Source organism: Anopheles funestus, chromosome 2RL (genome assembly GCF_943734845.2).
Source record: "Anopheles funestus chromosome 2RL, idAnoFuneDA-416_04, whole genome shotgun sequence".
Classification (NCBI taxonomy): Eukaryota; Metazoa; Arthropoda; class Insecta; order Diptera; family Culicidae; genus Anopheles; species Anopheles funestus.
Window position 1 is genome coordinate 87,961,090 of NC_064598.1, and position 27,088 is coordinate 87,988,177.

Consider the following 27,088-nt stretch of genomic DNA (forward strand, 5'->3'; position numbering starts at 1 on the left):
TATGATATTTCCATTTCTTTAACTATCTCCACCCTCAGAATTCCCACTTAACCGATCGATGATCACTTGCTGTGATTTCGATTGAGACGGGAAGAGTACGTACAATGGAAGCAATAACCATTTCATTCAGCACGTCAGTAGCCAGTCCCGATGGATGGCTGGAAAAAAAGGAAAAATGCTTTGCTTCTGTACACATGCCGTGCATGTTCACACTTCGCAAAAAGGGTGTGTTTAGGTGTTGCGTGCGCTCATGTACGTTCTGTTACGAATCGGCCAGCGAGACGGACCGAAACAATAATCAACTCCGTCTAGACGGTGCAGGAAAAAGAACTGTCCGATGATAAATCACGAAATTAAATAGAAATATGTAGGAACTACCCATTTCCACAGAATGGCACAAGGATTCCGTCTCCATCGCAAAGGCAAAAGGTCCAATCAACCACCCACCGAAAAGGGCACACACACACACACACACCCGCCTTTTTCATCGCCCCAAGATACGGGGCGATGAAGCGTGAGCAAAAAGGTCAACGACGCCCGACCGTACCTCGTGTGTTGAAAACGAAAGACTTCAATCGAGAGCACTAGACGGCAAGCGACGAACCCGGCATTCATTATTTGGTTTTCATTACAGAACGCGATTGCAATGGAATGAAGCTCAACGTACATTTCCGCACACTCTCCCAGGGCCTCATCGGGTGCAATATAATGAGCTTCTTTAGTAGAAAATAACGCAAGCGCCATAAATTGATTATTTTAATTTGAATAGCAGGTAGGTCATAGTGACAGAACTAAAATTACTTACCGGCACTGGATAAAGCGGACGTGCTCGTCGCATGACTCGCCACAGACACGTCGCTCATCGAGCCGAGCCATTTGAGCGTTTCCGTCGAGGAACTGTTACTTTCGGCCGAGCTGTGATTATCGCCGATGCTGCTACTCGTTGACGATGTTAACTGCTGCAGGTCCTGCTGGGACCAGTTGTGTGACGATCGGGACAGTAGCAGCTCACTATCCTGCCGCAGCCTGCAAACGAGGAACGATAACAAAAGTCATTTTAAATTAATCTGTTCACCAAACATTAGATGAATTCTACTATTTATTACGGTACAAGGCAAGGGCGACGTATGGTCACAGTCAGCGAGGGAACGTTTCGGAGTTTGTTGTAATAAATAATTTGATCGGATAGGTGTTACACATTTAACGCCCCTCTCCGGTATGTTTTACACTGTCCCGGCACACCGCTTTGCATTATTGATGGGCTTTGGTGGCAAATTTCGAAACGGTTGTCACCGTTTTTTTTTTCACCGACACAGAAATGGCACGCCACACACAGCATCCACACCCAGCAGCGAGTGCATAAAGAACCCCGTCCGACGGTAAACAAAAGGGTAGCAGTAACATGTTCCACCAAACATGCGGACATCGGCCGTATGACGTGTCCGGGGCGGTTTGAAATATATATCGTCCGTGGTAACTGTGGCGGAATAATAAACCATTTCCATCGTGATCCCGCGCGATACGGTTTGTTTCGTTCGGTTTTCAGGAGCGTGATAAACTTTGACTAATGGTCGACGGAAGATTATTTATATTTGAGAGTGTTGCACACACCGGTAGCAAACACCAACGGTGGGGCATGTTGTTGTGATGGTTGTTTCGTTACGAGTACCGGGTGCCACCCGGTGATGCCGCTTAAGTGGCTTGGAAGTTATTTTCGATCATGAATTGACCATTGTTAAGCAATTGTTTTGCATTCGAAATCGCGCAAAAGCCACGCAGAAGCTGTTGAATAGAAGAAGCGCTCCGTTGTGTGTTTTTTACTATGCAACAAGGCACGATCGGTACATCTTCGCAAATAAAGGAATTTTTATTTGCTCTTATGTACGGTTTCGGCGGCTAAGTGTTAAACAAAAGTATGCATGGTACATAATTTATTTCTTCACTGTACAGCACTGTTGCTTTACAATGCTTCAGCTCCATTGAGATGGGAGGATTCGTTAATGCTACCAGCGAATAATAAGGATCACAATAAATGGGGGACCCATTTGGGGATGCATCTAGGCGGTATGCAATTAATAAGGAAATGCATTCAATATGTATTGTGTAAAATAATGCCATTTGTTATGCATGTGTAACGATCTTAGATAAGATCGTACGCGATAAATGTACAGTAAATGAAACGAAACAAACATGTGTTTCTTGTAAGCTGTATGTATGACATTTTACAAGATAAAATCAAATTCACCCAAAAGCTGATCATGTTTCATTAGTAGAGGAAAAAAAAAACCTTCCAACAACCTGGAAACATTAAGCGGCACTCAATGGGTAACGAATATTTTTTTCTTCACACAATCCCCTCATCCCCATTCGATCACGACCTAACGACCTTTTTTGGGATGAACGTCAAAAGGGGAAACGGAAATAATGTTACACATGTTGTGATGGAAAAATAGCTTCTTTTCCGATTTCAATCCGATTTCGCAATGGTATTGCGAAACTCAAGCGTTAGTTTTTCGGGGCCAACAAAATCAATCGGATGTAAAGATGACGCCTAGCTGTGTTATACATTTAGAGAAATTATTTATGACTACCGGGAAAAGTAATCTAAAACATGGATCAGATTTAAACACAGCACCATTCACACCTTGGAGGATAAGTGTACTCTCAAAAAAATGCTTTACGAAGACGGAAAGTTGTATCTTATCACGCAACAAATCGACTTCAGGATGAATTGGAGTGAAAGTTTTAATTTAATCCACGTTGATAATATTAATCACAAGCTGCGATTGATGTAATAAATATTTCATCAATTGTTTGAAATTTCGCATACAAAAAAAAGGTTACACCAAACGTGTTGTGTCATCGTCAGAATTGGCAGTTAAATAATTTTTACGTTTCTACAAATTAGGAAACATTTCTAACATAAAGAAAAATCGATGCAACTAGCAGACTCGCTTATTCGCGCTACCCACAGGAAAACACAGGAAAACGCTACCCAAACGAAAAAAAGAACCAACACACGACTTACCATGCACGACAATCCCTATTGTTACCGTGACGTAATAGAATATAGTTCGCCCGGCCGTGTGTCTTCTGCCGACGGTGGTTTTCCTTCACCTCTAACCTCGCCAACAACATCGAAAAGAAAGAAAAAAAAAACCTTCACGGACGTCATCCCCACGCAAGTAGCAATTTGCGCACACCCCCCCAGATGGGGTTTGTTTCTGTTTCCTCTCCCTGTAGGAGGTACGATTATGCACGAGCCGCTTTTAGGCGTAGTGAATGTGATGGAAGCGCATCCTCCGAGCAGCGACTGAGTTGCATCGCGCCATGCTATATGTGTGTAGGTTTTCCGCCAACCAAGGAAAGGAAGTTACGCAAATTGCGTTTCTAAAACCCTCTCCCCCCGTTTCGAGTGCCCTAAACGCGTCAGCCATTCCCGAGAGAATATGTTTAACGAAAAAAAAAATAACGACAAACATACACACACACAAGTGGATGTAACGGTAACGACGGGTTTTTCGTTGCACGGGGCTGCATTGTCGCTGCAAGTGGTTTTGAGAAGGAAGTAGCGCATTATCACATTGTCGTCACGACGCACGGATGATCGATTGGGAATGGATTGGAAACGATTTTTCACACGCCATTACACCATTAGACGGAAAGGAGGTCAGACAGTGCCGTTTACGTGCTGCGAGTTAGTTTTTCCACCTGATCCTATAATGCTTATTTATTGTTTGATGTAGATTTTCTTGTTGCTTAGATCGGTTGGAAACAGCAAATTAGAACAAGGCTATTTTACCTTGAAGGACTCGCATTTTTTATGCGAATCTAGCAAATTATTTTTTTTAAATTGATAAAATATCATCTGTTAGTAAATATTCAAGAGTACAAAAAAATGAGTCACAAAGGCAACCCTTTCTTAACCAGGATGTTCGAACCGTACCAAGATCCGGTATGATACAACACCAAAAACCCTTTAACGCTTTCTGACATTCAGCAGTTTAATTTCATTTCCACGCAACTCCAGTGTTCGATTCGATTCAGAGCTTTTGGTTTGAATTTGCGGTAGGTCTGCCCCCAACCCGGCCATCGTTCGTACATGTTGTGCGATATTTGTGAGATTCAATTTCACTTCACAGTTCACACGCATGTTCCGATTCGACTGTCTTCTTTGTTAATCAACATCAAAACCCCTTCCCTCGCGATCACACAAAGGATGGCTGCCAGGTAAGCATATGCGTTTGTGGGGAAGGTTTTCAATTTCGATTTTTATCCGTTAAAAAAAGGATACTGGGGAATAAAAATGGAAGAAAATCCGTTTTTATGCTACGAGATGCGATTTATTTGTTAATCCTTTCCAAACCCCATTCATTGATCGGTACCGTGGAGGAGAAGAAGGATGGTTAAGCCCGAACCGTGCAGTATTTTTGCGATCGTTTACCTTCGCAACATCTCATTTTGAAGCACGCGATCAAGTGATGAAGGAACGCGAAACGGACCCACCGGTATTTTATTACCGAGGTCATGAACTTCTCACTTTCCACTCGTATGTTTTTTTTCGTTTTGTTGCGATTGCCGCTTGCGTTGTTATTATTATCATTCAAATTACAAATGTGCGATGTTGCTGTTTTATTGTTCATATTCACACAAAAACATACACGGAGCCACACCACCGATGGGAGTACGTTGTGATACGAAATCTGACACCCACGCCCGTGTTCGTGCGAATCGTCCGTTGCAGCATAATAGGAAAAAGGTGCACCTCTTTATGCTCGCGCGGAGTACGCAACCCTCTTTACCGGCTTTCGTGGTAATGAAACGTATGAAGAAGATGATTATTTTTATTACCATCTTCCACAGACCAAACAAATGTAGATTCACCTCCCGGGCAGACCTAGAGTGGAAGCTAGAGCGGAGGGATACTTCAATAAGCCTTCGGGGAGGGGAAGAAAAACTTTTCACATTTATGACAAGGAAAAATTACTTACATACAAAACACATATGTGAGCATCGCATCTTAAGCGCTTACTTAGTTGTAAAGCTTTTCACTTTCGTGCGTACCTTCCAGTGTGTTTGGTGGTATGATGATGATGTGCGCAACATACGATCAATATGCATTCGAATGGTAACTAGCGAAGCTTCGAGTGCTGAAGATTGCATGTAATTATCAATCGAAGAAAAATGTCTTCGACAACAAACAATTTTGTTACTGTGTCCCGAGTACAAAAAAATCTACGTATAATAAATAAAAATTAATTTTAAAGATAATTAAAAATATTGCAACAATCAACTAATCTTAATCTTGATGATCAAAACATAAAAAAAATTACAGATAAAAAGAATGTGAACAATGATAATCATTAATTGATTGTTTCTTGGTTATGAACAATTGCATTTAGCTATCAATTAAACATGTAGCTCCAGCATCGTTTGCTCGCTGTTTTAAGTAGTTTTTAACAATAGCAACAACAAACCAAACACAACGCAAGTAAAAAGGAAAATCGCATTCTGCATTCCGACCTAGAAAAACGAAGCGCCCGGAGGGATGCCGGACCGAAAAGAATGCTACCACGGTCCCGAACATAGACCGATGATACCAGTTGCAAGTTGCCATAGTCCATACCACTTTCCCTTCGCATACCAATCGCAATAGCAGGCAATGTTCGCGCACTCATCTCTGACACATCTGTGCCATTTCGCGATGGAAATGAGGAAAAATGGAAGTGCATACACACCGCAATCGAACCGCAAGCAGCAAGTGCCGCAGCGAATGGAAATTGAACGATCGTGTAACGATCGTAATCGTTTCGTTGTTTTGTGTAGCGGGCTTACCCGATTCGTATACTTCACGATCTTCACTAACCCAGATGCCGGACGATGGTGCCCCGGGGTAAAGCCGAAAAATAAGCCGTGAAAATATTTCCTCCCCTCCCACGCCCATGGGGTTGATTTTATTGCTACAAAGCGCGTAACGCTTTTTCCGACTGACCATCGCAAAAGGGTTTGCCCTTTCCATTTCATCAGCCGTGTGAACGCCGCTCGGCCACACGTGAAGATGAGGCGCGATTTCAAATCACGCCGAAGCAATAGGAAGCATGCCGGGCTCCCGGTACCGTAGGTTCGGTTGATCGTTAAAAAGGGCCACGGACATAAAGCTTTTGGTTGTGTTGCGAGAAGCAACAGACGTGACCTAGTTTAGTTCAGCTGCAGTGAGTGGTTTAGACTTTAGGGCGACTAAGAACAATGGCGACTCATCACATCCAAAATACGCTTGAGACGAATCGTTCGCTGCAAGTTACTTACCGCCGTGGGACATTACAGAACACGCTTGGAGTGCCGTTCGTTTGACGCTTAATTTTGATTGCTCAACAAACCCGAACCATCAGCTTCACTTTCACGTGCCACGGCTACTTGACAGGTACGATTTATAGAGTGAGCTGGCTTTAGAATCGTAAAATCGAACCACGGTCACAGTGCTACCAAACGCGCGTATCGGTTCCGACCGATTGGAAAGGATGAAACTTTATTTGCATCAACAAGCATTTGTTGAAGAAGCACCGACAAAGCGCTACCAAAGTGGAACGGTTTATGAGTAGTTTTAATCGCATTATCTAGTTATAAGAGCTATACGGTAACGTATGCTCCGAGGCTGGAGTCCCATCTGCATCAACGATCTATCTGCAACGATCTATCTTTTTAATCTACTAGAAAAATACTCCGACCTACGCTTGGGCATACTGAAGTGGAGCTCTCAACCCTAGCGACATCTAGTGAGGAACACTCTGAACTTTATTCTCCATTAGTGAGCGATTGCATATGTGTGTTGATTTTGTTTCATTCATCCAATGTCCAACGAGCAGCTTACTATTGTCACGATCGCTAGCGTCCCCTTGTAACGTAACCCTAATCCCTCAATGTGTGCTCTCACACAAACAAATGGGGTAAAATCGTCCCAAAAAAAAATCCACTCGTACACTCTTTCTGCACGCTTGAGATTGTTATGATTTTCGAAGAGGCTTACGCTAACACCGGCATGAATCATGGCGAACGCCGGTCAGGTTTATGTAAGAGACAGCAGATTAGAAGCGTGCGCTACATTAGAAGACGCCCTCTAGGGTGTATTGCTGTATACAGGCTTGTTGAAAGGTATTCAGATGACATTCACAAGCATTCAAAGATACGAAACAGTGATGAGGCGCTCTAATGATGACAGCTGCGACAGACGGTGGCGCAATGTTAGGCTGTTTTTTGTGTGCTTTAAACGACGACTATCGTACATCAGCAGCACTCCCCCCGGGAGATCCGAGTACGATGATTGATTAGAACAGATACGACAAATGGAGTGTGGATAAGATTTGGAGCTAAATAGATTACCCAAAATGAAACGGTGCAGCTACTGTGAGATATTTACGTGGTGATCACAACACTAAGCAGAAGTGACAGACATCATCCGACAATTCGCAACCATCGTAGAAGATTATCATGGTCACTTTAACTTAAGGTAGACGTGATTTGTTCGCACAATAATTTGGCAATCTCTCGATCCCATCAAGTGCATAGTATACAAAGACGTTGAATTATGCATTCAAAACCTCATTAGATTCTACCAGAGTGCCCTGATAGTGGGTGACCCTGATTAAAATTGAAGTGCAATCAGATCTAACTAGACGCTTTTCAAACGGCAAAAGACTGTTCATTAGAGAGAAGGAGATGTAAAAAAAATGAAAGGAACCTCATTCATTTTTTTCACATCTTGAAGCTTCAGTTATCACAACAAAAGTTGTGAAATATTCTTACCATGTTGCCATGTTGATAGACAACAAAACACCAACGATGTTAATAGACACCTAGAAGATAAACGCACAAATAAAGAATCCAATCAACCAAACCCCGCTGTTGTCTCGTTCCATATCTTCTTTGTGGGTTTTGCTACAATGCCTTTGCTACATCATGAAAGCAAGGAAGGTTCAGTTGGTTGCACTTTTCAAGGTCCTCCAGGTCCAGCTCGATTACTTGATCAGGCGCGAGAACAATTGAACTGCGTATCCGCGAACTGATACGCCCCGTTCGGACACTAGTCCCGGGAGAAGCCGTTCATCTCATTGGCACTTGCCATGTTTACACTTGGTAAGCAAATGGGCAATCACCGCACAGCTAACAGAAGCCCCATTATTAACCCATCGAGATGGGAAGGAGCGATGTGTCTTAATGCCCGCTGGTATCGTTTAAGTGCTCTATTAATTAGGTTTACCGAGTCCGTTCCGTTGTTCTTGTCCGGTGGTTATGACCCTCCCAATCAGAACACCACAAAGATGTCAAGATAACATGAAAGCAATGTATTTATTCTTGAAGTAAGATCTTCCCAGTTTCAATTGTTTCATTAAAACAATCGAGTTTTTTTTTTTGTATAAAAAGACGTCTTCAGCTGTCCTCCAGTTCAGGACCTTCATGTCACGTAACCCACGCTTCCTGGTACGAACATTCCTGGAACGATCCGTCCATCCGTGCAACAAAGTTGCAATCACGTCAAGAAATCGGCTTGTGGTCTGCGGTTCTGACTGTTCATGAGCACGAGTCTGCGTAGGAGCACTACTGCACTGATTTGTGTTTTGTCTGCTTGGTGGCAAAACGATGGTCGAAATGGCAACAATATCGGTGACAACATTGTTGCCAACTCCGTGGGATCCCGTATCCCGTATCGCCTTCAGCCAGGAAAGTACCAGCTCGACGATGACCACGACCTGCGGTCCACGATAAAGTCGCAATCTGCGTAAATTACGATCGCTAATGATCGTTCGCTCGCGCATTGGATCGTTTCTGCACGAACTGCGAAAACCCGAGTGGGCCAAGGAAACTGCAGAAATCAATCCCACTTGGTGCCAGAGATTTCTGTCCGGAACGTGTCGTGTTTTTCCCTGTGTGATGCTTCTTACCGACCTCGAAGCCACAAGCAAAAGAAGAGATCCTGAAAGATCTAAAAAAAAATACGCCGAAGATGATGGCTTCCGCATTACGAGTTGACCTGGTGTAAGCCGAGTAGAAAGTGAGATGGCCTCCTAGCGGGAGATCTTACCACTGGAAGAACTAATGATGCTTTTGTAACTGTAACTCGCCACATAAACGTACCGTGCACGAGAAAGTACTTGAAGTTGTACAGCAACCGAAAAAAAGGTCATCGAGAGTGAGAAATATTGAACACTTCTTCCTTTCCCGTCCGGTGGCACGCAAAAATAGGATGTTGGACGCCGTCGGGGTAATGAAAGTTACGGTCCACGAAATGTTCGCCACGCGCAACTGTCTAGCCGGGAAAACCGTAGTTCCTCATCTCCACCTTTGCCTAATTAGTTCGTCTGTCCGTAAGTCACGAAATAGAACCTTTCCCAGCACAGTATGTATCGCTGCTTCACGACTGGAGTCGTCGTTGGGATGTCGCTGTCTCATCATCACCATCAATCGATCGATCGACATCGATTCGGTACGGAAACAGCGCAGCGTTCCGGACACAGGCACGGCTCAAATGAATGAGGCACCGTTGTTACTCGCCTGACAGCGAAGTTTGTAACGTAGATTTGTAGCTTTATTTGTGGTTCTCCTACACACCATATAACCTGCGGTAGAGTGACCCGACGAAACGCGGTTGGTAACGGCCAAGCTGGCCTTTCTCTGCTCACGATTCTTGACGATTTGCGTCAAAACTTCCGCCAATTTCTGCGATCGCTCGAGGCAATGCGAAATGATCTACCCGTTCGTACGAGTTACATTCCATGTTTTTGATGCTTGTTAGCATAAGTTGGGTAAAACTTGTGAACAAAGATGAAGAGTTGCACCGAGCAAAAGCTGGGTACAGTACAGTGTTGAATATTTTGAAATATTTTCAGTATTATTCCTATTGAAAGAATGGAAACTTTTCATTTGTTTTCCTATGAAGTAAATGTGATGTTAACGTCCATAAGCCATATGGAAAGGAATCATCTATTGCTGGAACATCGGTAGCGTATCGTTACTATTCCCTGAGGCGCTAGCAAAATTAGGTCACCAGTGTTGGAGGACCATCACGAGCTCGTGAACGCTACGAATGCCAGCGACTAAGACAGGAAGGTAGACCACGTAATTGACCGGGTCATCCTCGGTATACTATACCGTTTCCTCCACACGAATTGCTTCGTAACTCCAGCAGCATCGGCACATTCTATTCCAAGTTGGAAATTCCTCAACAGTGACCCGCGGACGGATGGATGATATAATCAAGCTCAGATTTCTCAGACAACCCTCTCGGGAAAGGAAAATTTTAGTGTGCAGCATCGCCGCCACTCCGCTAGAGTGGCTTCCATTTATTCGATTCTCGCACAGTGCGATTCAGAAGTGATCGTATTCGACCTACAATGGAACCGACTGTCATGAGAAACTTTAAAGCTTGTTTTCAATAAAAACCACGTGATGAAATCATCGGGAGCATGTCTCTGATGTCGTTAGAATGTCTGTTTCCAATTATAGGCTACATTCATGTGATTATTAAAACTGAAATTGATCTCTTGTGAATCTTATGGGATAATCCGTTCAAAAATCAGCAGCCATAAGTCACCGCTATCCTTTCCATTTCGCCCACTTCAAGATCACAATCGCAAAGAATCCTACCCAGGATCAGATACCGACGGGAGAAAGTTGCTAAAAATATCATCTCTTTCGCTCGGGTTCTCTCTGTCGCACCTGAAACACATTGCTGCGTACACTTCACTTTCATCCGGCTTCCTGAAAGACCCAATAAATCTGCATCGTCGATGCGGTTCTGGGTGCTTTCGTTTTCAATGCCTAAATCGTTTCGATGCCCCGTGGTCCACTTATGCTAACGAACCACACACACTCCGTGTTCGCCTTCTTTCCCCAACTCATGACCATCGTGACGGACATCGATACAATCGGCATCTTTGTATGTGGACACAGCTTGGGTAGCCTCTTTGCTAGTTGAATACAGGGACACGGCAGGACCTGGAGAAGCACAACACCCGTGGGCATTTCGTGGGCTGTAGGCGATCTTTAGCAGGTCAAATCCGTGGGCTACCGGTGTTTATGGGTGGACGGGTTTTTGTTTGGTTTATTTTGTTCTGTGTTTTTTTTTTTTGTTTGGTTTCTCCATAGCAATACCCAGTGGCACTATGCCAAACTTCTTCTAAGGCTGTTGAGGTTTATTGCTCTTTTGAGGAGAAATTTTCTCTCCGATCAGTACAATCGAACCCTGATCGAGCATCTGATAAAATGTGCGGGCGGATAGTTTACGATATGCTGCATCGTAAAAGAAAATTTTATATTTATTTTCGATCCATTGACCTTCGATCGTAACGGGGATGAAATTTGTCGTAAAACAAGAATTGGGATGCTAACCAACATTATTGCGAACAATATACCGGCATTGTGCTGCAGAAAATATTTCTCTGGACTTATTCGCCTAATGAAGAATAAATTTAACAAAGTCTTGCCTTTCCTTCACCTCATACCAAATTGAGCTAGAAAGTGAAATCGCACTTCCTCTAATCGTGGTGACCGTTTTTCAGTTATTATAGACCATTACACGTTGTCTGGAAACCGATGCCGAGGAGTCTATGATGAGCGTCCAGGTCAGCTAAAACCATCCGCTGACATCCAAACCCACCCCTCAAGTTTACTGTGGCGCCATGTTGCCATGTGCCTTCTGGGGACGGTTCGACGGTTTGATGACAGCAACAGCGAACCCATCAGCCTGGAAACGCCATTGAGAACCGAAACGAACGTTGTGCAATTACAGCATTGAGTTGCAAGCGCGCCTGTTAACTGCGACCCCACAAGAGTTCAGCGGGAACTGGAAAATGTGCATCCATAGACACCGCCATTTAAATTACAGTGTCGTGGCCATTGTCACCTGGAATGTCGTCGGTGTGGAAAAGCATCGTCTCCGACTCCGATTACAACCGATTTGTACCCAGTGGCGTGATGCACGATACAAAAATGCTCCCCTTTCCTCACTGGGTACCATTTCATTCTATCCCGGGTTAGTACGGTTGAGGTGGCTTAAGAAAAAAGCGAAAACGAAAAAGCGTACGAAACCGAAAGTCCAAACCCATGGCAAGAACATGCCGGCACGGAATCATGATGATGCTGTACCGCAATTCAAATGTTTCGTGATCACAAACGACAACCGATCTGCATCGCTTCCTTTGTGCCGTGGTTTACAATTCATATCAAAATGGTTCGTCGTGGGGACAGCTAAGCACAAAATAGGGATTACTTCCGACTGTCACCAGCTGAACGAAGCTGCTATGAAGCAAAAAAAAAAAAGGGAAATTTTGTCGGATGTTACAGATCGCACAATAGTGCGATATGGAAGATGCATAACGAGATGGAACAATAGAGGCCAGAGTTTTTCCTCGACTCTCGAATAGGTTTACCGGAAGATGTATTTGACAAAACTCACAACTGGAAAGACGGAGACGTTCTGCTCAGCTTTCACTTTTCCAAAGACAGACAAAGGACTGCGGGCAGTGCAGATTGATCCGATGCTTTTGATTCGTGTTGACGACGGGATCACTTATAGGAAAGCACTCCGAGCAGATATACAAATACTAGATGTGGTTTATACGAATTTGTGGTACGGGTACGGGCACGCTCTTCAACGGAATCTACAATACCTGCCCCCAAATGGAGTGCAGAATCGAGATTTCTGTTTTTTCCAATTGCCATTTAGCTGATATGCAAATACTAGGTCCGGTCAATCAGTCGGACTCGGACCGAAAATCGGAACAGAAAGTGCTCCGAAAGTAACAATAGTAGCACACAACCGGCGGACAGGCTTGACTCAAGAATTTCACCTTCTTAATTCTACACACCCCAGTACATGTGTTACCGCGATCGGATCTCGATCGTGTTACATGGAAACCAGTACCGGATCGAGGTGAAAGAGCCCGATCGACGGAAACGCATCCGGATACGCGATATCTCGGGTAAGGTAGTTCGGCTTCTTGTACGCCTGTCAGTCTTGGTTTGTTAGCGCAAAAGCTGCATGCAGATATGTAGACTCGGGATCATTAATTTGGCTGTCAGTTGGGTATCGAACGATCAGTGGGCAAAACCTTGGAGTGGGTGAGAGTGTTCCGATTCTTGAAATCGAGTATCGCCTTCCTGCTATTCCGAAGCGGATGCAAAAAACACACCCCTGTCGGTCAAAGCTAAAGTCCAGCTAGCTCTGTTTTTTTTTTTTTGTGTGTGGAATATTGCATCCACAAAAAGGGAAATGTGCATTTGCTTCCTTCAACTGCGTCGGTTCGTGTCCGGCTCAAAAAGGGACAATCATCTGTTGTACGGTGGGGCTCATTAAAAGTGATATTTTAAAAAGTCACTGTTTGATGAAACGCTACCAGGTCGGACCTGGTGGAAAAGAAAGGGCTGAGGCCCGAGACACCTCAAACATAAACACACAAACATGTGAGGATACACTCGGTACTCGGAATCTAGGCCAAACGCAATTTGCCAAATGAAAATGACAGCCGCACAGATGGTACGCGCCAGAAGCGCAATGAGCGCGGAATATGCTTACCATTGAGGAATTGAATGATGGTTAGCCCCCCGTGAGCTGTCGGTCGTCACCATCAGCGGGTCGTCGGCTTTGGTTGGAGGTCGCGCATGAGACTTCTTTTGCAAATACGTACAGTGCGCCATTTCTAACGATCGATGCGCATTCGGGGCCGTTAATTACATTCCCATGTTTTTTCAATCTCAACCCCGCCGCCCCGGTCTGTCGGATGAGTTGAGCGCCGTCACTACCTACTACTACCACTACTACTTAAGGAGCTGCACACAACCGGCATGCTTGGCAATGGCCGGGACGGTTGACTTGGAAAGATGTTTAGATTTAATGTACGCAAATGAACGCTCGTACTGAGCGTGTGCAGGCATGATCGATCGTACGATGAACAATTAGACGACAGCTTTGTGGCAGACGACCACCAGGGCCGTACCTTTGGCTCATTTCCCATATGCAACAGATGGCGGTAACGCTATTGCAAGATATAAATGACTTTTGTGCGGTCGGCAACCGTTTTGTTGATCCCTTTTATGACAGGTCAGTGTCAGAAGATGTGGTATGGTATACCAAACTCCAGGTGACCTATTAAAGGTGAGAAGTTAATAAATCACAACTTTTGACAGCGAAGATAAATGTTTAGCAAACTCACTCTAATGAGCTTCACATATTCTCCTCTTTTTGTGTTTACTATTTCAGTACAGACGAGCTTTCAGAAAAATGAGGTTAGAATTCGTGCTACCTTTAATTGAGGAAGCAGCTTTGAAGGTAATTCTTCACGATGATTCAAATGGTTCGAAATGGTTCAAACGGTTAAAATATAATAAACATTTCCGTTTCCTATGTACATATGCAATTAGGGAACATCATTTCATTACCCATAAAATTAAGGTACATTCAGTACCGGTGGTTATGTACCAGCCCATTGACTGGCCATTCATTCATGCGCTGGTCGGTGGGCTATTGGTTCGAGTGGGATTTGACCGAGCATCTAGCAAGAACCTTACCGTAATACGATTTTTTTGTTTCTTAAAGCAATTTTCTTCCCGTACGATCTCTAAGTACCGAGGGTTGCTCATTACGTTCTCGATTCTATATTAAGTACATCGCAAACCACCCTGAAACAAGATATTCTCGGTACACACCCTAGGGGATAGAACAGTTAATCAACTACATCCGTCTATAACATACCGCTTGGAGAAAGTATTCCAAACAAACTAACAAACACACAGTATTTAATGTGGCAAAGAAGCCTAACATTAAAAAGGAAACTTTTGGGAGGGAATTGATGAGGAGAGTTTTGGGAGTTGAAAGATCTCTTTTACTCTTATTTATTTATCCCCCTTTACTATTTACTACTACCCATTTGTTTCATGCATTTCAAATCTCAAACACCAATCGATGCCTGAAATTGTTTAAATTTAGCGAAACTCTTCAACCATAAACATCCCGCCGCAAAAATCTATCTACGAATCGATCACACAATGTGGCATCAGAGATTAAAAGAGAAGCTAGGAGTGTTTTGCAAAAAAATCTAAGATCGATCGACTTTTCCTCGATGACCTATAGCTTTAAACGTATAGCTCCCCATTGATGGAACGAGTGTTTTCGCCCGGAGTATCTCCTCCAGCAATGGAATAACACACGCCAAATACGAATAAGACATTGCGAGTAAATGTACTATAGCTTGAGTCTCTCCTTACAAGAGATGCTGAATAGGCGATATGAGGTTGAAGTTCATTGAAGTACAAACTAGCCTACGGTTTGGGGCTCATACCGAACACCGACAGATCCGTATCTCATTGCTTTGCCGAGACAATGCTTGCCAAAATCACTGACACAATTTGCTTACGGCGCAGAAGAGTGTATGCGTTCCTAGAAGCATTTAAGGTATGTCCTTTACGACTTAACCTCAAATAAATAATGTCTAGTCTTTACAATTTGAAGAATTTAATACCAGATAAATCTGCTATACTATATAATGCCACATTCAAATTAGTGGTCTATTCCTCTCAACGTGCTGCTTCCCCATTATCCATCGATTTGGGCCGTTATTCAAGTTCGCTCAGCGGGATACGCCTCCGATCTCTGTCAGGGTCAGGTCATAGGATGGTGTTACGAAAAGCGCCCTCGTTCGCGTTAAGCAGCTAAAGAAATGGGGTTAGATTTTATCAAATTTATCCCGAACTTCCAAACTGGTCGGTCCAATACTTCGTTGAGCAATAGAAATCTAACCTTCGTCTAGCCGACGCCAGCGTTCCTGGTGATTCTTCGTGAGCGAAAGTTTTTTTTATGGGCCAGTACCATCTCGGGTTGGTACTCAAACCGAAATGTCTCGACTACTGCATGACGCCTTCCGGAAGAGGAAAGTGAAAGGGACGGAATCGATCGAAACGGATGTAGTTGATCTTGACCCGAAAGCACTGTCAGGCTACTTCCTGGGCGTTAGTGTACAGTTCGTTAGAAGTCTGATGCAAGTTGTCAGATAACAGCGAAGCGTGATATGCTTTCCGTTTTAAAACAATTATTTAAATATGGCTAGAAAATAACTTTTCCGATTCCACTTCTTCCAATACGCATGTCATAAGCTTTTGTTTGACGTTTGTTCATTAGTTCACAATTGCTTCACTATTGAGCTCTGGTCTGCCACAAGAAATCATACAAAATGCTCCATTAATCATGCCGCTAATGTGCAAGCTTCATAATCCCCCATAAGCTTACATCTATAACATTTCCTTCATCCAACAAAAAACGATCATTCCAACGGGCACTAAATCACGCAACAGACAGCGCAACAGAACTTGGCATGAAATTGAAAAGCTCCTCACCACAAACGAATGGTAGTATGATTTTGGAGTTCCTTTAATAAGAACCTAATCAACAAGGCTTTTACTTAGCAGCAACTGTGTAATGTATGCTTCATTTCACGAGAAGGTTATAGCTGGAGGCGATTTCACCCTGAAGGCGATTTGTTAATCAGTGCTCGAATTGAAATTCAACTGCAACTCAACTGATTCTAAATATTGTTTAAAATGCCTTGAAGCACCACATAGATGATCGCGATGGAACGGATCCAATAGGCTAAAAATATGTATGTATACAGTAAAGCTCTTAACCATATCGTTTATAATGATTCTTAATACTATAATTATGACTTCATATGCCACCATCGGTTTGAAACTAATCGTGCACAATTTCGTTGAACATGCGTGGAATGAATCCGAAAGGTGTCGGAAATCGAATCTCCAAACCTAAACCCCCCCCTACTTCTTCCCATTATATCATCCGCTAAATGTGATCTTCATGCGTAACCCGTAACACTAGCTACCAAGCGCTACCCATCCACCGCTGAAAGATACGTTTTCTTGCGCGCTCGGAAAATCGATCTCAAAACCATCGATCATAGAATTGATTGAGCCCCTCGGGGCGGGGCGAACCCAGCACCAGTTTTTTCTCTCTTCTAAATATAATATTGGATTCGTTTCATTCGCTCATCGTTTTGCATCGGACGCGGATTAGATGGAAATGGGGCCACTTTTCGGTTGTGCCGGTTTTGTGTAATATTTCAAAACGCCCCAAAAACTTCTTCCGCTACTTCCACGCGAGCGGGAGCCCGCGCGCGCGGACGCACGCTCGCTGGGAACTTTTGGAAGTTCATTAGCGACGGTTTTCATATGGTGGTAATTGTGTGTGAGCGAGGAAGATGTGCAAGGGGAGCGAAGGAGGCGCCCTGGAAACGATATACCTTTTTCTTCCCACTCAGCCCACACAACCATGTAACACCGCCGTAATGGATCTGGTTTGAGGTGCTTCGGTCGTTCTGGCCATTTTCACGCCTTAACGGAATGATGCCGGAATCAATCACAAGATAGAAGGATGTTTAGCAACACTAGCAAAGAATCGGTTGCGTCTTCAACTTCAGGAGAAGCAACCAAAACAAGCGCTTCTTGATAATGATAACAGCGCAATCACCTCCAATCCAATCTTATCCTCATTTTGCAAATTAATGCAAATCACATACAATCTTCCTTTATCTGCATGCATTTGCGTCATCACTCGGATATATTAAAGCATGATTTATGAAGTGCAGTTTGCTTACAACTCTTTCCATACAAAAGCTTCCCCAACTAGGGGTCCGAGCCGTAAAGGATGGAAGAAAAATGTATGCTCCACATTTTACGCTGCTTAGAGTTGTATTTATGAGCTGATTCCTTCCAAACTTTTAGCTACACTTTTCATAGCATCGTACCGTAAATATGATTGCTCTATTTCACAAATCCCACCAATCAGACATGTTGCATATCATGATCTCGGACTTCGGGCATTCGGGCTTGAGGTTGAAGTTTTCCATCGTCCGCAAAATCTTGATGAAATACAGCGCGATGCAAACGCCCCATACAAAATTGAACCCACCCACCGCAAAAGAAATTTGATTTTGTCTGCTTCTTTTTACACTGTTTCCAGTTTGTTTCGTGAAGCCGCGCAAACAAACGCACAACCGTTTTCGTCTATTTCATTTACGAAAACTTAATTTTGGAGCTTCAGCGTACATTTTCATTTTTTTTTGTTACTAATGTTTCATGCACTCTTCGCATCTCATCCGTACAGCTTGTTTGTGTAATAATTATATGCATCCTTCTTTTGATGGTTTATTGTGGAGCAAGTATGCTCCACATCTCTTGAGAGCTTATTATATTGATGAACGTTAGAGCAAAAAGAGAAACGATCGAGAGATGATGATCGATATATTCTCGAAAAAAAAATGTAATTTCTTTTTTTTTTGCAACATCAGGAAGTAATTAGAATTTGGCTATTAGAGGGGAAAATAATTACCAAGAAGAGAATTTTTATCAGCTGGAAACTACGTCAAAAACGAACGAAAATATAAAAAAGAGAACTAAATTACCAACCAAACAAGGGGGAAAAAACGTTTCCTTACTGGGACACATTTTCGTAACATTAAACGTCACTATGTTTACATCTAACATTGAAAAGAAAGTTTTTAACACTTTCTACCCTCGCCCTTTTTTGGGAAGGCTCTCTAGTGAAAATCTTCCTCAGCAGAAAGGAAATCATCCACCGCACGAAATCCGCCACATGTTGACGGGAAAGGGTAGATTTGCATTAACAAATAGCATCAAAAAAACACAAACAAAATAAAAACACGCCTCAACACCCTCCGGCAAACAAAAGGATTTCCTAGTTGGCACCACAAAGCTCTGCAACCAAAAGCAAAACCGATCACCGAACTCCATTTGACAACGTGGAAACGCAGCTTTCAAGATCGGACAAAAAAGAACAGGAACCTTCCGCTTTTAAGTGTATTGTCGTGTCTTCCGGAAATTAACGCGATCGACGGATGCAAGGGGGGGAGGAGTAGGGGGAGGAGGGAGAGAGATCGTTCCACCTTGTTCGAAAAAAAATTGGGTATTTCTTCCCTGTTTCCTTTCGCGGTGCAGTCGTCACACTCGCGTCGAGCTTTGCAGCACCGACGATCAACCCTGACCGAGTGAGCGAACCATGCTATAAACCGATGCACCTGCCTCAACCTATTAGCCCCGTACACCGTGTTGTTACCGTGCGATGACACAGCCACATTAACCGCTCCGATCAAGCGTTAAATTAATGGCTATTCTACTGACCTACAGAAGAGATCAGGTCGGGTGGTTTTTTTAATGTTGACCCGTTGATTGTACCCCAAGAAACACATTTGCGTTGCTTATCGCAATCGAAAAGTTCTTGAACTGCATTCCTTCACCATAGCTCATAGTTTACGCTTCGTCTCGTTTTTTTTGAACAACTTACCGATCAAGGAACGGTGTGGAGCTAGAGTCAGAGCTCGACACGTAGCTATGATAACCCTCCGATTGTGCGTAGGACGATTGCTTCTGATGATGGTACATCGTCGTCTGCTCGTAGTACGCCCGGCTGTACTCCTCCAGACCGGCCTGCGTTAGAATGCTGTTGCCGTTGGTGTTGTTACCCCCGCCGGGGACAATCGTCGGTGTTGGCGTCTGATTGCCGTTGGTGTTGTTGCCGTTGTTGCTAGCGTTTCCGTTAACGGAGGTCACCCCGCTCATCAGCATCCGTTCCGGACCGGCGGACGTTGGGCTACCATTACCGCTTCCCATCAGCAGCTTGCCGTTGCTGTGATGCTGCTGCTGTTGCTGAAGCTGCATTAGGGCGGGATGCAAATTGGCAGCGCCATTGCTAGCAGTACCATTAGCACCAGCACCGTTCCCTAGGGCACCACCCGGAGCACCGTTGTACCGTACGTCCTCCTGGTGATGGGATGGAAAAGAATACAAGTGTAAATAGACAACAGTAAATTCAATTAGTGTAAGTAGTGAAAATTAAGGCTTTGGCTAAAAACTTAAGACAAGGCTAATGATAGTGAAGAGAGATGCTGTCGTTTCATTGAGAAGGTCCTCAGCAATACATGATATTCCCAGACTTGAGAAATGCGAAAGAACTGCTATTCAATTGAGAACCTCTCATAGTTTGGAATAGTAATTAATAGGTGTGTTTAGCCTATTTGTCATGATTTATGTAGAAATCGTTCAGCACAATACTAAAAAACATGTTGGGCTACATCCCCAAAACTGGAGATACAGGTATTCTCCGATATACGCTATCAATGCGAATCCGGAGGCAATCGCGTATCTCGAATATTAGCGTATATCGAATTCTTGGTTTGATGATAGATTTCTTTGTATATCACCATCACTTTGCGGATTTTCTGACTTACATTACTGAACATTTCTTCATCTTCGTCTATTGGTTCTAATTCCAATAATGTTCTTTCCATATAACTGTTAAGTTGTTGTTACTGCTAAATGGAAACTCGTTACGGGAGGATTTGAAGATTTTTTTTTTGAATTTGCTTCTTTGTTAACGAAGGTAAAAGTCAGTTTCGAAAAAATCGAGTATAGCGAAATCGTGTATATCGAGTATGGCGTATATCAGGGAATATACCAGTACAGTGGTACGTCGAGATACAAGTATTAGTTGTTTAGATACGGAAAAAAATACTCTCATGGCGGCTCGTATGAAACAAATCCTCTCCAAAAAACTAAAACTTTTAATAACATTCTTCTTTTTTATTGATTGTCCTTGTCCTTGCCCTTTAGCTTCAAGTCACGGTATGATTTTATTTTCACCCAATTAAGCATCATTGAGAAAAAGATTTCTCCCTTCGATTTTCCACAATTTCCATACATTCTCAGTGCCGAAGATCAGTGCTAATTTTCTCACGAACTAACGACACGATCCCACCCCGAAGGAGGGAAAGCCATCCCGGGGTCCAGATTTAACTGCGAGAAGCATCAATCGTTCATATCAACGGGGGGAAAAGCATTCCAGTAAAAGCAAAAACGCACTCACACACACAGACACAGAAAGCCACTTTCGTGAGGCGCCATCTCCGGAACCGTAAAACAAATTAAACAACACACCACCGATTCCGGTAGGGAAGCAGGAAAAACGTACGAAGTCGTGGGCCGTGACAGTTGACAGAATTGACTCATCTATTCGCGAGGATGGGTTGAGTGCACCGTTTTGGTTTTCTCCACCTTCAATCTACCTTCCATCGCTTCCATCGATTGGTAGGAAGAAAGTTACTTGGTGCGAAATTTGTGCAAAACGGCAAACAAATTATCTCATTACCACCCTATCCGGGTGAGGGATGATGGGATGCAACAAAGGGTGGCACGACTCGCAATTATGGGGACTTTGCAAACGGGAAGGGTATCCTTTCTACGTCGTGTCTGTCTGCCGTGGAAAATGCTCTCACTGCAACAGAAAACCCGGTGTTGCACTTTTTTTTTTTGACTGAGGCACTCGGTCGAGGGAACGATACTCGGTTCACCAATTCCCACAGTTATTATTTTGTATTATTTGTGCAGTTGCCTTCACATCTATCAAGGGTTGCGGGCTGGTGCTAAAATTGTCATCCAAAGCGGGGGTAATAGTACCAAGGGAAGGATGAAAATGTCTCGGAAGCAGTACCGAAATGACCATTTCTACCACCGAGGTTGCGCTTTATCGTAATGAACCAACATTATGTTTATTTATCTTTTTTTCTTCACTTTTCTGGGCCATCTTATTAGACAGATTGAGAAAATGTTCAAGCTTGTGAAAATAATTACTTTTTCTACGGAGGTTATTGACCTTCATGGCTCTACTGAGCGAACTGGGATCTTGTCTATTTGGTGGACCAATAAATTGGAATAAATTTATCTTCGCGATATGCTATCTGCTTGCCCTATTACTTGTGATTTATTTAACTAGTAGCATTTTAAAAATACTCTTCTTATCAAGCAAATGTAAACTTACCACTTTTTTCTGTTAAAGCGGTAATTTAAGACAACACTCAACAAGACAGCTAAAGCCAAAGAAAGCAAGATACAAAAATGTTTCGAAATTTGCTTCGTATATTGTTTCAACACTTGTACGCCATCAGTTTCTGCAAAATATTCCATCGCACCACCCGAACGTTCGATAACCATGGCCATAAATTTATCGACCCGAATCGAAATCTACGGTACGGCCACGCACTGACAGCTGCTCAACCTCGTTGGTGTCACACGATGTCCAGCAAATGTCCAGCACGGTAAGATACGGCAATCGAAAAGGACTCACGGTGTTGCCCTTTCGGGTGTTCGTCCAGCAGGATAGGAGAGCACAACGCGTCTTCTCGTGAGCGTGTGCCCTCGATTCCTCGATCGTACTAGGAAGCAAAAGGATGTCAATGCACGGACAGGCGACGACAGGACCGTTTTGGAAGCATTTTCGCTCACAACCGATCTGTGCGTCCTTTTCGTGCAGCCGTGAAACCTGATCCGATGGTGTACATACCGTGTCTGGAGGTGGACCAGTCTCATCCGCTCCCTTCTTCACCCTCTCTTCCGGTTTCGTGGTGTGTGCCGGTTTAAAATTATTGCAAACCGTCCGTGCGCGTGATGCTACCGCTGAGCGCAAAAGCATTCCAATGCAGCCCTACTTAGCACGATATTCAAATTGTAAAAACCCTTTTTTCGTTTTTTTTTTGTTTCACATCCGTTGCCTCTTGTTTTACCAGCTTTAAAGGGGCAGGGCGGCAAAGCACGTACGGCGTGCTGTCGAGTCCGGAATGAAGTATCCTTTTCGCGCACGATCGTGAGATCGCGTGCAGGGACGCTGTTTGCTCTATCAGGAAGTTAATTAATCTCTCCCTTTTACATCAGGGAGCATGTGTGTGTGTGCGAGCTTCTCTCCTTTCTTTGCCTTTTTTGCAAGAATGATCTCATATCACCTCCGCCTAGGTTACGTGCTTCAAGAAAACCTCGAGGTCGCGGAATGTATCCCTTCCCTTGCACAGCCCCTGGGTTGGAAAGCGAAGATCAATTTCAAAACCACGACCTCGAACCGTACGGCCGATGCTCATTCGCCTCATGGTTCACAACTTTAGGACGGTTTGCTCATTTCCAACCCACCCGGTAGAACACACCCGGAGGCGTATCTTGTTACCTATTTGCAATTTTAATTGCAACTATCTATCCGTTTTATATGCGAATGGGAAGCGATACGCGTGCGATGCGCTTTGCATGATTTACATCTCGTGTGCGATCGTACCGGGGTGGGGGTGTGCGCGAAAGAATGCTACAACCAAGGATGCTGCAGCAAACGGCAGAAGATGTCAGAATTTTCTGCACCTTTTTTTCTGCCTGACTAGCGGCTGCTACCGGGCTTACGTGTGGTGCGATGATAATAATCGCCGCTTAAAAGGGCGGACAGTCGCACTATGCCGTGGAATGTGGAATTAATCGTACATCTTCTTGTGGCGGGGGCAGAACGACACGAAGATTGCTTGTTTGCTGCTGTTGCTACCGTTTTGGGATGTTTCCAATCCCGCCCCCCCCCCCCCTCCTCCCCACTTCTTTCCTCACTAATAAAACGAAGGATGTTCTTTTTCGGGCGCTTCCGTGTATTGCTCGAGCGCGGAAGGATCTGTAGGGTAAGGCTTCATACGATGAGTGGGTGGTACCGTGTAGAAATCAAAAATACATGAGAAACATACAAGCGAGCAATAAATTACCAGAAGGTACAAAATGGAACAAAGCAGAAAAGAAAGGGAGAAAAAACCATCCGAAACATAATCTAAGATTAAGCATCGCGGGGGGATATATTTTGCATAAAGGATAATAAATTGTTTACAGCAAACAACATGACTTTGAACCATTTTTACTCGATTCGAAAGAAACATTTCGATGTCTGATGCACGTACAAAAGCGACATTGAATGTCAAACAGTCACAAATTAAGCTTAAATGTCCAAAAAGGAGGAGAAAAAAAAAACGCGTATCGATTCGACACGCTTTTTTGCACGGCAAGTAAATCGAGATCATTACGAATCTTATTTTGTGTGCCTTTCGAAATGGAATGTTTTTTTTCGTCTTGTTTCGTAAAAGATGTTCAAAATCTTTCTTTGTGTAGCTTGTAAAATCGCCCACTCAAAGTCACTCATCGACGGATTAAGGACAGTATGGATTACCTAACCGAAATGTTTGCGGACATTTCGACAAGAGAAAGAACCAATCAATAACATCTTGTTTGTGGTATGCAAATCTAGTTCGGATGCAGGACCACACATATTTATTAATTAAATTTTATTAACAAACAGCAATGTTGCTTCGGTGTGATTAGTTTGTTGTTGTCTATGGTGGGCAAATACCATGATGATTGTCAGCCTTCAATCTTCATTATCGGGACTCTCCATACACAAAGGAAACGGAGTATAAATGGAACCAGACAATAAATTCTCTGTCATCAATAACCCATTTCACGAAGGAAACGGTGCCTTCTTGCTTGATCGAAAGTATTTGACAAAATACGGGTAAGTTCAATTAATATTCAGCAAAATCAATGACCTCCTAATTATTCTATGGTAGCAGAATTGATAAATTTTCTATTATAAAGAAATATGAAACATGAAAATGTCTTCTAGAGCACCTTCTGTGCAATGAAACATGTTAGACAATTTTGCACACAACTATGCGTAGCCCACCGTGAAATGAGAAAGTACATGTCCGCCCAGTAATCTTCACCGATACGTTTCGATTAGCGAGAACCACCGCCATCGCCTGGCGGACAAGCAAATCTTTCTCCAAACGAACCATCTCCCAGCTGCATCCAAAACGAAACAAATGCATCCCCAGCACACGGCAGGAAGGCAAGAACCGGTTGGTCCAATCGATAGTTGATGCATCGATCATGGTTAATGCCATTCCAGCGAGCTTCCCGCCTCCCGCCAACGACAACTCATCGATCTGTCTGCCAAGTCATCGCGACATGATAAGGAAAACGTCCCACAAACGTCCATGGCGAGCGTTTGCATTTCTAAACCGACACGGCTCTCGCGTGGAACGCCATTCGCGCGGGGAGGAAAGAAAATTTGTTTGTCCAAACGGGTTCGCACCGCACGCGCATCGGATCCATCAATAATCAACGAAATACAACCGTGCGTCCGTGTGAGGGGGTATCGTTCAGTCCGCGCTGCCAGACGATTGGAGAGCAGGTGAAATGTGCATCAAACTTTACGGTGCGACGGTAGAGAACGAATTGACAAATTGATGCCTTCCTACGTAGCGCAACGACAGTTTCCATTGCTTCGATGTTTCACTCATGTGGAAAGCTTCATGGTCAAGAAAGTCATCGTGGTAGAAGTGGCTGATGTTGATGGTGAAGGGAACAAAAAGAAGGAAGTAGTAATGTGGGGAGAAGCAGACGCTACCGCCAAACGGTAGCCGACAAACAGACCAATGCGCGCTTCTTTCATGTGACGGGCGACGGTGTGGCCTAATCGTGCCTGATTGACAGATTAAACATGTTGAGCGATCATGTAACGGACAGACCAGAGGTCCAGATCCAGTGTCCGGGAGCTTCTGTTTCCGTTCGCAGATCGGGCCGCTAATGAGCTGCCGTTAAATCATTATTAAAACGAACGGTACGACGAATGACACGGTGCCGTCTGTTTGCAACTTGCAGTGCCACTGGTAGCACGGGTATGAATCATAAAACGCATCAATAGCCCCAATATATCTCTTCAGACGGCTATATCTTGAAGATATCTTCCAGCGGTAATCCATCATCCGAAGAAATTAACTTGCCCCAATTAGTGGCGACATTCAGAATTTGGATTGGAGAGATTTATTTTTTCGGAAACTCAACATTAGTCAACCGATTGGAATTCCTCCAAGTCACCTCCACAAGACACTGCATGGTATCGCTTGTTCAGACCGAAGAAACTCATCGAATAAAGAATCAATACCAACATCGTAGAACCACTTACCCAATCCAGTCATGTGTTCTGGACAACCTAGACTAGTCTTGTATTCCACGATAAACGTGTCGGACAGACGATAATACCGCCCCACGTCTGGTGGAATGTTTTTTTTTTTTTCAAAATCGATGAACTCCAATTAGCCACGTGACAAGGAGCAAATGGAGAACCTTTTTGGTAAAACAGAAGGCATAACATGTCGTACTAAACAGGCGTACATGCGAGCAGCTGCTCCATGGACCTGACGACGGTAAACCTCAAACGATGTGTCTTGGAGTACACATGCTGCGAATGACAAATCTTTTACCTATCTGTTTTATAAGATATTCGACAACTGAAAAGATTCTATATCGGTCTAACCATTGTTTTGAAGAGTTTTTTTTATAGATTTTATTTTAAAATTATACTCTTACAACATGTTACCTTCTCACGTTCACTGACAATGTACATAATTTGAGGAAAGGTTAACTTAGTTAATCCCTCAACCCGAAGAGAACAGATACAGTGCGATGCATTCGTTTAGCCGCATTTGAAAATACTAGCCGTTTGCATTTTGAGTCAGTACCAAATTTTTTGTAGTGTATGTTTATGGTAGGGACATGCACTTACGTGTTTACGAACATGTTTTGACAACTTCAGCATTTGACAGTTGGAGGTAAATGAAGTTTAGTCGTTGTTTACTCTTTCTGAGCCGGTGCATTCGTTTAGACGCAGTAGATAATTATTTCTTTTGAGCTTGAATTAATAACTTCTTTGCTAAGATCGTGTTACATGTATATTAAAGTAAGTCTTCTCTTTGTGTTTCATTGCAATTCTGTTATCTACATGTCATTGATAATGTGTTTTTTAGACATGGGCCGAGCAAAACGATTGAACGCGGTCGAAATGGGAAAAATCCAGGTTTTCCATGATGCTGGTACATCTAATCGTGAAATTGCACGGACTATCGACAGGTCAGAGAAGGTTGTGCGAAATTATTTAAAAAATCCCAAAAAATACGCTGTGAAAGCACGTACCAAAGGGAATACCAAGCTGACTGCCAGAGACAAAGGACTAATTCGGCACGAAGCAACCCAACATCACTTGAGTTGTCGCCAGATCATTACTAAATTAGATCTCCCAGCGCACAAAACAACCGTTAGTCGCGTACTTAATGGGTCTGCACACATTATATGGACCAAACCGAAGCTTAAACCCAAACTAACAAATCAGCATAAA

The 27,088-nt window shown here is 43.6% G+C and overlaps 1 protein-coding gene across 4 annotated transcripts in view; it reads right to left on the reverse strand.

The window, feature by feature from the left end:
* The window catches only part of LOC125762873 (protein Shroom), a 177,848-nt gene that overhangs the window by 90,001 nt on the left and 60,759 nt on the right, over nucleotides 1-27,088 (reverse strand). For all 4 annotated transcript variants that reach the window (XM_049425448.1, XM_049425447.1, XM_049425446.1 and 1 more), the window contains 2 exons: nucleotides 19,358-19,833; nucleotides 806-1,026 (listed from right to left, as the gene is read on the reverse strand). In XM_049425448.1, the coding sequence (XP_049281405.1) occupies nucleotides 806-1,026; nucleotides 19,358-19,833 (697 nt within the window). The remainder of the gene's footprint in view (nucleotides 1-805; nucleotides 1,027-19,357; nucleotides 19,834-27,088) is intronic.